This window comes from Heteronotia binoei, chromosome 7 (assembly GCF_032191835.1).
Source record: "Heteronotia binoei isolate CCM8104 ecotype False Entrance Well chromosome 7, APGP_CSIRO_Hbin_v1, whole genome shotgun sequence".
Lineage (NCBI taxonomy): Eukaryota > Metazoa > Chordata > Lepidosauria > Squamata > Gekkonidae > Heteronotia > Heteronotia binoei.
In genome coordinates, this window is record NC_083229.1 from 38,994,170 (window position 1) to 39,010,455 (window position 16,286).

Consider the following 16,286-nt stretch of genomic DNA (forward strand, 5'->3'; position numbering starts at 1 on the left):
TCGATGGATGGTGATGTGGTGTTCTACCATTTACAGTATGAAAAGAAAGTTGTATGTTCTTGAAAAGTATTTGGATATTTGCAAAGCAAGGTTTCTGCTAGTAAGACTAATAAAATGCTATGGGGTGCCAGAATTGCATGTACCATATGCTGTGTGGAAGTGTAAAGACTGACTATAGTCACGAATCTATTTAATCTACAAGAAAAGATTCCCCTCCCTCCAGTGGCTTTAGGTATACTGCAAATATTAATTCAGTATACACTGATACTTTTCCAAGAAGAAATGGGCTATTTTTACATATATGACATATAGGACCAGTTGTTTTCTAGAATGAAATACATAATATGCTGCCATAACTAGAAACTAGAAGTGTAGTGGCTTTAGAATAATAGACTGTTCCTTTCTCATCCTTCAAAGAAGTAATTTTTCTTTCATTATTCCTGTTTTTCAGTTCATAACCATTATGTATTTAACAAGATTTTTACATTAGTTCATCAGATATTCTTCATGTTGCCATTCTTGCACAATAGCTAGAAATTAATCGTTGCTATCAATTCCTTGATGAAGTCCATTACTATTATAGCAAATGGCTGAGATTTTAAAAATCAAAGTAGTGAGATGAACTGGAGCAAATTTATGCTTCCAGGGACTTTCCCCAACCATGCTATTAAAATTGACTTCAAGAAGGAAAGATTTGTAACAGATAACACAATTGACATGTCTAAAATGGTATGGCAGAGAGCAGCGGTCATTTTGTAGAAAAATAGGTGGTGGAGCTCATCCAGGGATTGTTATGCAGCTGCAATACTATTCAATGGACAAGGAGGTAGAACTCTCAGAAGGAGGAGGTGGAACTCTCAGAAAGCTTCAGGAGCTGCACTCCTGTGAGCTCCCACTGAATCTGAGGCCTGGCAGAGAGAAGGTAATAGTTACTGCTCTAAGTGTGATGGACAGCTGACTTCTAAAAAACTAGGTAATGCATAAATGAGAGAGCTGATAATTATGTTTTTATTTTTCCCCCACCAGGAGGAGCACCAATTCATTCCTTTTATTAGTAGTATAATGGCATTACTCAGTATGGTACTTAAGTTCTGAATATGTTTGGCAAAACGCATCAACTAATTCAAACAAAGAAAATCTGAAGTATTGCTCTATGGGTTTGTGATCAATAGAGATACCAGACTAGTTATCTATGAAACAATATGTAAATATTGTGCCATTAAAGATTAGTCCTGGGATTGTTTATAGACAATACATTTTCATGTTGAAAACTGAACAGGCTAGAATACCAGAGGCTTTGTCATGTTGGCACTGTGACATGAATACATGTGGTTATAAATTCTAATTTGAAGTGACTTCCATATGGGATACTGTTGCCCTTCTTAAGTCAAAAGGACACAGAACACTAAGGAAAGCAAAACTGGACAAAATTGTTCCCACCTCTGCCTTCTGTCAGCAGTGCCTGTTCTGACAACAAAAATACTGCTGGCGCCTTCCTTACCTCAGCTCCTTGAGGCATTTTGAGAGCCATGAGCATCAGCTTTTGGGGGAGTCACATGGGCCTATTGAGGGAAGGGAAAGGCTGGAACGATCTATTTCCAAAAGCACTATTGTACTTGTGGTTTAATAAGATACTATAGCTTGTCATGCACTTCTACCACTTAAACCTCCCCCTTTTTTCCTTTCCCCCCTTTTTTAAAGAACGCTTGGAGTATAGGAATCTTATGAACTAACAGGTTTCCTATTTTAACTTCTAATTAAGTTCAAGAATAAGGTGCTGGTTATTATAAGTGTAGCTAATTAAAGCTACTTTAATCTGAAGGGGAACTATATGAAAGAAACTCAAGATGGAAATCAAACGTTAGATGGCATAAATTTGCAATAAGTGGGAATAGGGGATGCAAAGAAGCTGTTCACAAAATAACAACCTCTTCATGGTGGTAGCAAGTTGTTTCCACACATTTCTTTTTGTGGCACTCTTTTTAATCATTAATTTTCACAGTCACTGTGCATATGGCTTGTTTAATAGCTTGTTTAAAAGGAGGATAAGCCATGCTGCTGCTTAAGGAAACAAGATGATGATTTCCTTGGTTATGCACTGCCTGGTTAAGCTTATTGTGGCCTTGGCATGGCAACACCTATTTGTTGTGCGCAAGGAACATATTTCTCTAAATACACTGTAGGGAAGAAATTCTTGAAAGATATCCATATAAAGAGCTAGGTCCATGACATTTAGAGCTGGAATTTGAATGACCATTGTAGAGATAAAAAACAATGCTCATATACCTGATTTTATAGTTTTATTTGGTGTCATGAGCACTGTTAGACACACTGTCAATACTTTGAAAGATTACCGCTGCTGTAGCTGCAAGAACAGCTTATTTCTCCTTTTTTGCCTGGTACTCATTAGAGGTATTTGGCCTTCTTTTAAGGCACTGAACTCTATAAGACAGTATTTGAATTTGGGTAATGTTGGAATGGGCTGTGAAGGCACACTTTTGGCTGATTTCATTTGGCTCTCGAAAAAGGACTAAAATAAAACATTTCACTTTTTATGGAGTCACCTAAAATAAGACACTTTTTAATTGGAAGTTTTAATGCAATCATCAAGCACCTCGTCTTGCATTCTGCTGTTCTTTGTGGGTTATAAAATGTGCCCTTGTAAAAGGACTTGAGGCATAGAACAGCATGTTAGTTCTTAAATAGTTGGGATATTGTGCACATACTCTAAATCTGACTTCAGAAAGAGAGTAGGATTTCCTAATAATGTTTTCAAATACTTCTATTCCATATGGATTTTATGATTCATGAACTGGATTATCATCAGTTCTCTGTTTTACATTCCTGGCACATTACTGCCACTGATTGGAAATGCTTTTGTATCCTTTGCTGGAATTAACTCTGTTCCACAGTCCTGAAGCATCTGCTCAGCAGATACTTTTCTACAAAGTATCAACAGGTTTTCTTTTTGCCCCTTTTATCATAGCTGGAAAAAATCCTTTGGTTATATACAAAAGAAAGCAATTGGTCTTGCCAGTTGAGATGGGGTTTTCAATGCCCTTTTGCTTTGATGGACTCTTGTCTGTTGAAACTTTTTATCTTTGCCCTTAGGGAGGGACTTGCTTAGCTCAATGGAAGAACTTATGCTTTTATGTTGAAGGTCTCAGATCCATGGCAACTTAAAAGAACATATGGAGCTGCCATATAGTGAATCAGACCACTGGTTCTTCATGGTCAGTATTATTTTCTTAAACTGTGATGGCTCTCCAGGGTCTCAGGAAGGTCTTATCACCTTCTACCAAGGTCTCATCACCTTCTACTTCTATTAACTAGAGAAGCTGGGGGTCGAACTGTGGATCTTCTGTATGCCAAACAGATTCTTGGCCCCTCCCTTGAACTTTGGGTAGCAAAGGCCCAGGAGAACAGTTGCTAGTCAAACTACATAGCAGTAGAGTAAAAGTATCAAAAGTCTGACACCGTATAAGGCAAGCTTCATTTGTTTATGTTTCTGTGCTAAGGATTGTTGCTTTGTTTTACTGTTTTGAGATGTGCTGAAATTCTGTCTTGGTATTGAACAAGGAAGCCTTCCTCTTTTACATTTATCCTCTCATTTGGGTACACTGGACAATGATAAATGGTAGGAAAAATATAAAAAACCATGATCTTTTGTTACAAACTAAATTGTAAGCTGATGCTAGCAATACCAGGAAAAATTCAACGTTTTCTTTTCCTTCCATTGCTCTGCTTCCCAACTTCTGTATCAGTTCTTTGTGTGTAAGGTCCAACATATCCAGAAGCAGTGGGCAAGTGTAAGAAATGCTACAAACCATGACACATTAAGTTACAAAAGTGCAGTTTTGTTTTGGAGTAGGATTGAAATGAGAAGACGTGTGGGAACAAGGAAAAATAATAATGAGTTTTCATGTGCTCCTTAATGTTCACTAAAATACTCACATCTGTGAAAACCCATTGAGAATCTGAGGCCTCTTGAAAGTCAGTATGTCAGAAGGATGTTTTAGATCACATTTTGTGTTGTATTTTAATGTAAAGAAATAGAACTCTAAGGAGAGTTCATGTGTGGTTCCATGTTCTTGTGTTCTCAAGATAAGTGTTTTTGGGAACTAATTCTTGATTCAGGTTTGTTTGTCCTTGTTTCTTGGCAGGATGAAGATGAGCTGGATTCTCATACCATGGTGAAGAGTAGTTCAGAAAGTGCAGGCACAATGAGGGCCACGAGTACTATGAGTGACAGTGCTCAAACAATGATCGAACATAACAGCACCATGCTGGAATCAGACTTGGGGACCATGGTGATAAACAGCGATGATGATGATGACGATGATGAAGATGGCACTATGAAAAGTATGTTTCACTTCTCTCTATTAAAGGATTTCATTTTAACCTATACAGTTGCTAAATGGTATTATCAACAAACACCTCCGTAAAGAGCAATTATGTTGTAGGTTTTTTTAAAGAAATGCTAGCATTAACAGCACTTTGTGAAAGAAGGGGTTTCCTACAGGTGAAGTCTCTAGATCTGTCATTTGTGCACGTCAAATTCAGTTGAGTGTTTTGACTTTGTTCTTGGTTTTTCTCTGGCATCAGCTGCTCTCTGTTGAACTTGTGAGTATAAGCTACCAACACAAATGACCAAGCAGGGGAAAAAAAGCCACAAATGCTTTGCAGGGAAGACTCCAAACTTTTGGATTTGTATTAGTTCTGTGGCTTTTGCGTGCCTCCTACCATAGTTTGGATTTGTATACAGTTTCAAAATAATTAAATTTTTATTTAAATTATTCACACAACATTTTACTGTAGGTCAACTGGAAAAATTACATTGTATACTAAAATGACAGAGTGTTTTGCATTAAGGGCATTTTACATGCTATTCAAGAGGGCTACACCATTCAAAAAGGGGGGCCATCTGGGGCCAGTTTTATGATAGGCATATAAATTTATAGCCAGGAGTTCTGGTTGAATAGCTTTAAATATTTTTTATGATATGCCTATCATAAAAAAATAATCTCTTTGGGTAGGTAAACTATCAATGTTGAGGTTGACCTATGTTCTTGTTACAGCCCTTTTTCTGCCTTCTGGTGTTTAGTCTGCATGCTTTTCAACTAGTTTAATCTCCAGTCCCTTTAAGGCTTCATTGAAATTCCCTAAATACATTTTATTAAAGAATCAGGTAGGCTTTGTGATAGCTGAAATGCTGGATCAAGAGAGAGCTGCTGGCAAATGTCTTGGCTCTTCCGGTTAATTAGGAGGAACAATACAAAATCTGTAAAACCCCTGTTCAGAAATCAGTTAACGCTGGCAGATGAGCTGGAGTGTGTGTGTGTGCGCACGCCCATGCATGTATAAAAACTGTAGTAAAGTACTAATAAAGAATAAAAAGGCTCCTGACTGCTTAAAATTTCTTGACTTTGCTCAGCAGAAACACAGAGTGAACTTCAGTTGTCCATCTGATGGTTGTCTTGCTGTGTATCTCATGAATGTATATGTGACAAAATTGGCCATGTGCGATCCTCTCGGGATGAACTGACGCAGCTTTATGTGCTGTATTAAAGCATGATAACATTTAAAGCTGCTTTGTATGTTACAAAACACCCTTGTTGTGACTTGTGGAAGTGGAGCTGGCAATTCAAGTCATGGTTTTATTTATTATGAACAGTAGACCAGAGATCTTTATCTTAGTCTGGAAGATAATAAACAGTTCTGCCGATGAGTGATGACTTGGTCTAAAATGATTCAATCCATAGAACACTTAATGCTTGTTTTAATTTGCTTTTAATGCTGTAGAAGGTACTTTTGTGTAAGATGCTGTGAGTAATAGGGGCGTCTATTAACAGAAATCTTGAACTAATCAAGTTTAACATGTGATGGAAGAGTCCTGTAAAGCATCACTACAATAGCAGTGTTATGAAAAGCAAATGTAATAGCTATGAGAAGAGGAATGTAGGAGTTATGTGCAGATTTTTCAGTCTTTCAGAACAAAGAAAAGAGTTGCAGGCACAGTTGCATGCTGTAAATTGCAGAATGGGGCTTTATCATATTTGTGTCTTTACTGCTGGAAAAATGGGGTTCAAGGGATCTGTGGAACACTATGACTTAACCTATTCAGTACCATGTGTCTCCTGATTAGCCTTCCTCTAAATTATGCCTATTCCACACACACACACCCCCGGTGGACTCAAACTTTGTTCTGTTGCTTCAGCCCAAGACAGCTACCCACCTGAATCTTTTTTTTCTCACCTGTAATCCTTTTTCTTCATTTTTACTTTGTTCTCTTAATTTAAATCACAAGTTCTTGATCAAGGACTGTTGTCTCCAGCTTTCAGTTTTGTACAAAACTCGTTCAAATACGTTGGCTTAGATCAGGGGTGGTCAAACTGTGACTCGGGAGCCACATGTGGCTTTTTCACACATATTGTGCAGCTCCTAGAGGCTGACAAGGAACTTAATGCAGACTTACTGTTAAGTAAGTGTGCTTAGCATAGGGACCTCACAGCCTCTAGAACGTAAGAGAAGCCATGTTGGATCAAGCCAATGGCCCATCCAGGCCAACACTCTGTGTTACACAGTGGCCAATATATGTGTGTGTGTATGTATACACACACACATATATAAATACATACAAACATATATATACAGTGGCTAATAGGCAGTGATGGACCTCTGCTCCATATTTTTATCCAATCCCCTCTTAAAGCTGGCTATGCTTGTAGCTGCCACCACCTCCTGTGGCAGTGAATTCCACATGTTAATCACCCTTTGGGTGAAGAAGTACTTCCTTTTATCCGTTTTAACCTGACTGCTCAGCAATTTCATCGAATGCCCATGAGTTCTTGTATTGTGAGAAAGGGAGAAAAGGACTTCTTTCTCTACTTTTTCCATCCCATGCGTAATCTTGTAAACCTCTATCATGTCACCCCGCAGTCAACGTTTCTCCAAGCTAAAGATCCCCAAGCGTTTTAACCTTTCTTCATAGGGAAAGTGTTCCAAACCTTTAATCATTCTAGTTGCCCTTTTTTGCACTTTTCCAATGCTATAATATCCTTTTTGAGGTGCGGTGACCAGAATTGTACACAGTTTTCCAAATGAGACCGCACCATTGATTTATACAGGGGCATTATGATACTGGCTGATTTGTTTTAAATTCCCTTCCTAATAATTCCCAGCATGGCATTGGCCTTTTTTATTGCAATCGCAGACTGTCTTGACATTTTCAGTGAGTTATCTACCATGACCCCAAGATCTCTCTCTTGGTCAGTCTCTGCCAGTTCACACCGCATCAACTTGTATTTGTAGCTGGGATTCTTGGCCCCAATGTGCATTACTTTGCACTTGGTCACATTGAACCTCATCTGCCATGTTGACGCCCAGTCACCCAGCCTCAACAGATCCCTTTGGAGTGCCTCACAATCTTCTCTGGTTCTTACTACCCTGAACAATTTAGTGTCATCTGCAAACTTGGCCACTTCACTGCTTACTCCCAACTCCAGATCATTAATGAATAAGTTAAAGAGCATGGGACCCTGTAGCATTCCACGGCTTACCGTCCTCCACTGTGAAGACTGCCCATTTATACTCACTCTCTGCTTCCTGTTAATTAGCCAGTTTTTGATCCACAAGAGGACCTGTCCTTTTACTCCATGACTCTTGAGCTTACTAAGGAGCCTTTGATGAGGAACTTTATCAAAAGCTTTCTGGAAGTCAAGGTAAACAACATCTATTGGGTCCCCTTTGTCCACATGTTTGTTCACCCCCTCAAAGAACTGTAACAGACTAGTGAGGCAAGATCTTCCCTTACAGAACCCATGCTGAGTCTTCCTCAATAAATTGTGTTCATCAATTTGCCTTCTCATTCTGTCCTTGATAATGGATTCTACCAACTTTCCCGGTATTGAAGTCAGACTGACTGGCCTGTAATTTCCCGGATCTCCTCTGGAACCCTTTTTAAAGATGGGGGTGACATTTGCTACTTTCTAGTCCTCAGGAACGGAGGCAGATTTCAATGAAAGATTACATATTTTTGTCAGGAGATCCACAAGTTCAACTTTGAGTTCTTTCGGAACTCTTGGATGTATGCCATCTGGACCTGGTGACTTATTAGTTCTTAATTAGTCAATCAGTTGTAGGACCTCCTCTCTTGTCACCTCAATTTGACTCAGGTCTTTCAACACCCCTTCCAAAATTAGTGGTTCTGGAGCGGGCAAACACTTCTCATCTTCCACAGTGAAGATGGAGGCAAAAAATGCATTCAGCTTCTCAGCGATTTCCCTATCGTCCTTCAGTAATCCTTTTACCCTTTGGTTATCCAAGGGCCCCACTGCCTCGCTGGCTAGTTTCCTGCTTCTAATATATTTGAAGAAATTTTTATTGTTGGTCTTTATGTTTTTGCAATATGCTCCTCATAGTCCCTTTTTGCCTGCCTGATCACAGTCTTGCATATGATTTGCCACAGCCTGTGTTCCCTGTTATTAATCTGATTTGGACTAGTCCTTCTTACCTTTTACAGCTTCCATTACTTTGTTTGCTAACCATGCAGGCCTTTTCTTATACCTGTTTGTGCCTTTCCTAACTTGTGGTATATATTTTATCTGAGCTTCTAGGATTGTAGTTTTAAATAGCCTCCAAGCTTCCCCAAGGGTTTTGACTATATTTACCTTTCCTTTCAGTTTCCTCTTCACATGCCTGCTCATCTCAGAGAATTTACCCCTTTTAAAGTTAAACGTGGTTGTGCTGGTCTTTTGGGGCAACTACCTATTTATACAAATGGTGAAATCAATAACGTTATGGTCACTGTTCCCAAGTGGTGCGATCACTTTTCCATCTCTCACCAAGTCTTGGGCATTACTTAGGACCAAATCCAGGATCGCCCCACCCTGGTAGGTTCTGTGACCATCTGCTCCATAGCACAGTCATTGAGAGCATCTAGAAACTCAATCTCTTTCACTCGACCTGAACACATATTGACCCAATCAATCTACGGGTAGTTAAAATCACCCATTACGACACAGTTTTTACGTTTAGCCGCTATCGTTAATCCTTCTATCATATTATAATCATCCTCTTGATTTGGTGGGCGATAACAAACATCTATAATTTCCCAGGCAAACTAGGCCCACAACCTGCTTCCTTTTGCCTCGAGACTTTGGCAGACAGTCCATACTGTTTGTCACCATCTCAGTGGACAACTCTGATCCATTACCCGGTAGAAAAGTAACAGCTAACCCTTCATCTCTTTGAGATGAGTCCTCCCAAACCAGAGACATTTCATCTCCTGTCGGCTTTCCCCCAAGATTTAGTTTAAAAACTGCTCTGCCACCTTTTTGATTTTAAGCGCCAGCAGCTTGGTTCCATCTGGGGACAAGTGGAGACCGTCTCTTTTGTACAGCTCCCGTTTGTTCCAGAAAGCATCCCAGTGTTTAACAAACTTAAACCCTTCCTCCCTACACCTTCGTCTCATCCACACATTGAGACTTCTAATTTGTGCCTGTCTTTCCACCCCTGCACGTGGAACAGGTAGCACTTCTGAGAAGGCTACCTTGGAGGTCCTGGCCTTAAGTCTCCTGCCTAGCAGTCTAAATTTTTCCTCCAGGACCTCACGACTGCATTTCCCCACATCGTTGGTGCCAACATGCACCACAACCACTGGCTCCTCCCCAGCACTGTCTATCAGCCTATCCACAACACGCGTAATGTCCGCTACCTTCGCACCAGGCAAGTCACCATACGGTCAGTATGCGGTTTTGCCACCCAGCTACCAAGACACCCCCCCCCCCCACCCAGGGATGGTTCCTTGGTGCAAAAGGATATTTGCTTACCAACTGAAGAAGAGGTCCCTTCTGAGGGCGCATTTCTCTTATCCTCAGCACGGTGCCCTGTTCGCTCTCGACCCTCATTCTCCCTGGCTCATGTAAGACGTCCCCGAGAGTCTTCTCCCAGTGCCTAACTGACTGTCTCTGCTTCTCCAGGTCAGTCACCTTGGCCTCAAGGGTATGAACTCGTTCCCTGAGTGCCAGGAGCTCCTTGCATCGAGCACACACCCAAGACTTCTGTCCTGTGGGCAGATAGTCATACATGTGACACTCAGTGCAAAACACTGGAAAGCCCCCACCCCCCTGCTGGCATTCTACCTTCATGGCAGCTTTTTTAAAATATACAGTCCCCTTTTAAATCCTGTTTGTTTATGTGGCTCTCCTTCTGGAGGGTCTACTTACCTTATTGGGAACACAAGAAAAATAGGGATCTGGGTTCCTGGTCCTTACACAGCCCCCAGGCTGAGAACCACAGGCCAAGAGCCCTTTAGCTCTCGCCCTTTGCCTCGCGCCAAAGTTTTGCGCCTCTGGCAAGGTGCAGCTTAATAATGCAAAGAGGGTGGGGCCTCAGTCTGCCCCAGGAACTCAGCCTCTCCTAATCAATCAGCAACCATCACCTTCAGCCCACTCAAATCAAACAAACAGCAGTTCCCCAGCAACCACAAACTCAGAATTTTCAGCAATCACACAGTCACACAAACCCAGAAATTCTCAGCAACTCCCCCATCTGTTTAGAAAGCCAAACCTCACCATTATAGCACTTCTTATCTGCTCTCTCTCAGAGCTCTCTGAAATGTACTCAGCCTCTGGCAAGGCACAGCTTAATAATAATAATAACCCATAGGTAGGTGACTATTTCCATCATGTGTGAAGGGGAAGAAGGGGGAAATAGGTAGGCTTGCAAGCTTTTCTCCTCCACCACAGAGGTCATCCAGAGACTTAACATGGGGAAAGAGAGGACAAGAGCCAAGAGACCCACTGGAAGGAGGGACTGAATTAAAGAGGGTGATGCAGGGTTCCCCCTAAATTTCACAGTTCCTGTAGGAGCTGAATTTACTAACCTTGGTGTCAGGGCAAAGAGAGATGCATAATGATGCAAATGGTGGTCAGTGATTTATATGGTACATGTGTGTATTCTCCCACTGGTGCCAAAAATAATTCCCTAACCTTTCCCTATGCTGGTCTTATGTTCCCACCTTTTATTTTTAAAAGTCTCCTTCTAGCATAGTTGTGCTGTAAAGTGTATACATATGCATACTGTTCAAAGAAAGTATTAAGAATTTTAATAAAGACTTGTGTGTGATATTTGTTCATGTCTTGTGACTTTCAAACATCTGATATTTATTCTACGTGGCTCTTATGTTAAGCAAGTTTGGCCACCCCTGGCTTAGCTCCTATGGAGCACGCACCCTCTAAAGCTTCCATTTGTACAAGATCAAATGGCTTCCAGTGGCTCCCTACACAAATAGAAGTTTTAGCAGAATAGGAAGTGCGTTCTGCAGCAGTGTCTATCTAGGATGCACAGAAGTCACTCAGGAGATCCTAACCATTCTGTTCTGCAATACTTAGTGGGACAGACTATGTAATACATTCTACCACAAAGTTGAGTCTCACTATTATAGTGAACATATGAACATATGAAGCTGCCTTATACTGAATCAGACCTTTGGTCCATCAAAGTCAGTATTGTCTTCTCAGACTGGCAGCGGCTCTCCAGGGTCTCAAGCTGAAGTTTTTCACACCTATTTGCCTGGACCCTTTTTTGGAGATGCCAGGGATTGAACCTGGGACCTTCTGCTTCCCAAGCAGATGCTCTACCACTGAGCCACCGTCCCTCCCCTAATGCTAAAGAAGTGTAGGACTTCTTTAGCATTCCTGTTATTTTAAAAAATTGTGAGTGTATGTTTAATCTTTATATATATACGGTATATAATTTTTTTCTCTTGCAGATTTATGTTACATTTATATGCTTCCATTAAGTGGCAAATAAGTTGTTTCCCTCATATAATGCAATGTATGTGCTATTTTGGTGGCTAAAAGGAATTTATATTTTTGTGGCCTTAGAATAACTTACAACATAGAGTGAGCCAGCCACAGGTGACTTTTTTGAATAATCCTCTGCATTTGGATAATCATATGTATTCAGGCTTCTTTGTTAATTGATACCAAAGCAATAATTTGGCCCTAGTAACCACCAGTACCCAAATACTCTAAAGACTGTCCATTAAACAAAAAGTCTTTACAAACATATTTATTTTGCAGTATTTATAAACCTTCCTTTCTCAAGAAGTCTTGAAGTGAATTGACACACCTTTGATGCATAGTGAGCCTGATTCACATGCAGTCTAAATCGCGTGATTGCTGCCAAGATCCCTCATCAGACAGAGCAGAACCCCATAAGAAGCAGTTTGTATGAAACTCATGATTTAGTGGCTTATCAGGGCAGCTATTAGTTTTCAGATGGTTCTGTTGATGTGGTTAAAATTATAGCCCCTCCCCCCCACATGGTGTTTCTCACCTGCTTGCATGGGGGCTTCATGACACTTCCTTTGGATTGTAGGTGACTCTTCAGAGTGGTTCTTAATGTAAGAACTGTTAAGTAGTCTGAGCATCACTAGAGAAGGGATTTCTCCCTCCCTCCCAGTCTCTTTCCAAGATGCCCCTGTCCAGGGTGGACATAAGGGCTCTTTCTCAAGAAAGCAGATCATGTGAGATTAAAAATTTGGCATTTTAAAAATATGATTTCATTGAGAAAAATCTTTCTTGTGTGAACTGTGTTCCTTTTGTACAGTTATGTGAGCAGTAAAGGTCACGTAGTTGCTCTTAAATGCCTCTTGCCCAACACTGCTTCCCCTGACAAAGAGTTAAAAACAGAGTTTTAAAATACATAGAAAACAGGTACAATACATACAAAACAAAAAAACTTTTGTTAGGACAGAGGGATCATTGAGGGAAAGCAAGGAAACAAGAGAAGTTGTCATCTACTGGTGGAAGGCAGCAACAGAAGGGACGGATGAATGCCCCTGTTAACCTGCTTTCCTCCCTGGTGAGGACCAAAAGTGTCTTACAAGACACAGAAATACAATTTAAAGAAATGAATAGAAACAGACTAACTGCACAGTATACCACCTCTTGGGCTAGTCCTGGATCTACTAGTCTGGCTCACTCAGAGCCTGGCTACACTCAGGTTAAATACTGGAAAAAGCTAAGCTCTGAAATGCTATCCCAAACCCTCCTCCCGTCCTCACAGTGCTTCTGGCCACACCCAGGTTTTTTTATTTAGGGGAGGCTGGTTAAACACGGCTACTAGCAGAGAATTTCTCATGGCTTCTTGTGTATCAGTGATGAAAACCAAAATGAGGCACATTGATTTTCCATTCTGTTATGAAGTGTGAAAAAGAGCAACAGGCTGTCTGAAAGGACCAGCCATTGATGCTGTAGAATGAAGAAACTATCTTTTGGTTAGTATGGCTGTGTGCAGCAGAGTCCCACCCCCCACCCCCCGCACCTCAGTGCTTCTTTTAAAATAATATTATGACTTTGATTATTTATTTGCACTGGGATTGGGGGTGGGGGGAAGCTGCAGCTGTTTTCTGTTCTTCCCAGTTGCCTGAGGTATAGCCTGGGTGGTCCAGGCTAGCCCAGTCTCATCAGATCTTGAGAGCTAAGCAGGGTCAGCCCTGGGTAGTCCTTGGATGGTGTATGACCAAGGAGGTCCAGGGTTGCTATGCAGAGACAGGCAGTGGCAAACCACCTCTGAATGTCTTGCCTTGAAAATGTTATGGGGTTACCATAAGTTGGCTATTTACAGCACTTTCCACCACTAGGGCTTTGAAATAGACTGCTAGTTTTGTAGAGCTGGCACAACACAGTCTCATTGTTTATGTTTGTTTAATTCGATTTATACCCCGCCCTCCCCGCAGAGGCAAGCTCACTGTCCCAAGATTATGAGTAATAATGCAGTTATAGTACAATCTTTTACTCTTCTGGTCCTGTTTTCTGTGTCAACTGTTTATTTAGATAAGTACTCCCTGCTGTTCTCCCCAACTGGAGGGGGGGATTCAGAGTAGCTGGTGATAGGGTGGCCATAATATCTGCAGGCCCGCCAGGGACACCTTGAGGGGGGAAGGAATGTGTGTGTGTGTGTGCGCCGCCGGAAACAGGAAGTGACGTCACTTCCTGTGACATCATTTCCCCCAAATGACATCATTTCCCCCAAATGCCACTGCCGGAAACAGGAAGTGACTTCACAGCACTTCCTGTGACGTCCCCCAAAATCCCCCAAATATCACCGCCGGAAACACCAAGATTATTTAGAGAGGGAAAGGGGGAAATAAAGTTAAATAAAACTCTTTTTTAACTTTTTTCAAAGTAAGAAGACTAGAGAGAATGGGTTCCACGCTGAGAAGTCAGTCAGATTCCAGTGAGATTCCAGTGAGACTGTGCTGCATAATGCAGCCAATTTATTTTGTCCTGTTTGCTCTGTTGGCTCTATCTGCGCCACCTTCATCACTTTCGGGGTGTGGATCCCCCAGTGGGGTGGTCTCCCGACTCCCTCCGCCGGCTGTTTCTGATAGCCCTGCGCCCCCTCTTTCATTTGATATGTGTCCTGTGCGGGTGCCACCCTCCCGCCGGGAGATGCCGCAAAATGAGCCCCCTTGAGGCTTATGGCGACAGGGCTCGGGGGAAGCGAGCTAGACTGCTGTTCTTTTGAGGGGTTATAGAGTGTTTCGAGCCCGTCCCTGTGGCATCGGTCCCATCGTTGTGGGACCAAGGGGGCCGGCGCAGCGGCCCGCCGAAGCAGCCTGTCACTAATAACACAGGTCGAGATGCAGGACAGGAACCCGGAAGTGACCGACAGGCTGCTTCAGCGGGCCGCTGCGCCGGCCCCCTGGGTCCCACAACGATGGGACCGATGCCACAGGGACGGGCTCGAAACACTCTATAACCCCTCAAAAGAACAGCAGTCTAGCTCGCTTCCCCCGAGCCCTGCCGCCATAAGCCTCAAGGGGGCTCATTTTGGGGCATCTCCCGGTGGGAGGGTGGCACCCGCACGGGACACATATCAAATGAAAGTGGGGGCGCAGGGCTATCAGAAACAGCCGGCGGAGGGAGTCGGGAGCCCCCCCCACTGGGGGATCCACACCCCGAAAGTGATGAAGGTGGCCCAGATAGAGCCAACAGAGCAAACAGGACAAAATAAATAGGCTGCATTATGCAGCACAGTTGAGAAAGTGCCTTATCCCATATACTGATGAAGTAAATACAGGATTTGAGAACAAAATTGCACCAGAAGACACAAACACAAAGCTCCCTTACACTGAATCAGTGCTTGGGTCCACCAAAGTCAGTATTGTCTACTCCAGGGGTGGCCAGAGTTGCTTAACAAAAGAGCAACACAGAATAAAGGTCAGATGTTTGAGAGCCGCAAGACATGAACATCGGATATTTGAGAGCCGAGGGAGGAGGGAGGGAAGGAAGGAGGGAGGGAAGGAAGGAAGGAAGGAGGGAGGGAGGAAGGAGGGAAGGGATGAGGGAGGGAGGGAAGGAGGAAGGAAGGAAGGAGGGAGGGAGGAAGGAGGGAGGGAAGGAAGGAGGGAGGGAGGGAGGAAGAAAGGAAGGAAGGAGGGAGGGAGGAAAGGAAGGGAGGAGGGAGGGAGGGAAGGAGAGAAGGAAGAAAGGAAGGAGGGAGGGAGGAAGGAGGGAGGGAGGGAAGGGGGGAGGGAAGGAAGGAAGGCCGGCCGGCCGCCCCCCCCGCTTTCGGCCCCCTCCCTCCCTCCCTCCCTGCCTGCCTGCCTGCCTGCCTGCTTACCTTCTTCCAGGGCGGGTGGCGGCCTCCCCTCTGGGCGGGCGGGCTGGCCAGAAGGCGCAGCAGTGGCTGGTGCTGCTGGCGGGGCTGGCGGCGGCTGAGGAGGAGGCGCCGGAGCCCACCGACCCGGGGCCTCCCACTCCGGTTGCCGCCGCCTCCCCCCGCGGACCTCCAGCGACCAGCGCCGGCCTCTCCGCTGTCGGGCCGCGCGTGCGGGCCTCCAGTGGAGGCCCGCCCACGCGGCCCGGCGGCGGTGGAGGCCGGGGAGGCGGCGGAGAGGCCCGCGCTGGTCGCTGGAGGCCGGCCTCTCCGCCGCCGGGCCGCGCGCGGGTTTCCAGCGGCCAGCGCCGGCCTCTCCGTCGCCGGGCCACGCGTGTGGGGAAGGCGGCGAGTGAGGGAGCCAGCGTCCCTGCGCGTGCGCACGGCGTTGTGGCGGGCCCCGCGCATGCGCAGAGCCCGCCACACCGCCGTGCGCACGTGCAGGGACGCTGGCTCCCTCACTCGCCGCCTTCCCCGCCCGCGTGCGCGGCCCGCCAGCTCCCCGCTGGCTAAACCGGGACTTCTAATGGTCCCGGAATAGCCAGCCCGGGAGGCGGGAATTGGGGGCCAGAACCGGGACTTTCCCAGGTGACCGGGACGGTCTGGCCACCCTA

The 16,286-nt window shown here is 44.1% G+C and overlaps 1 protein-coding gene across 1 annotated transcript in view; it reads left to right on the top strand.

The window, feature by feature from the left end:
* The window catches only part of STK3 (serine/threonine kinase 3), a 175,854-nt gene that overhangs the window by 73,607 nt on the left and 85,961 nt on the right, over positions 1-16,286 (top strand). The window contains exon 9 of the mRNA XM_060243453.1: positions 4,164-4,362. Within this exon, the coding sequence (XP_060099436.1) occupies positions 4,164-4,362 (199 nt within the window). The remainder of the gene's footprint in view (positions 1-4,163; positions 4,363-16,286) is intronic.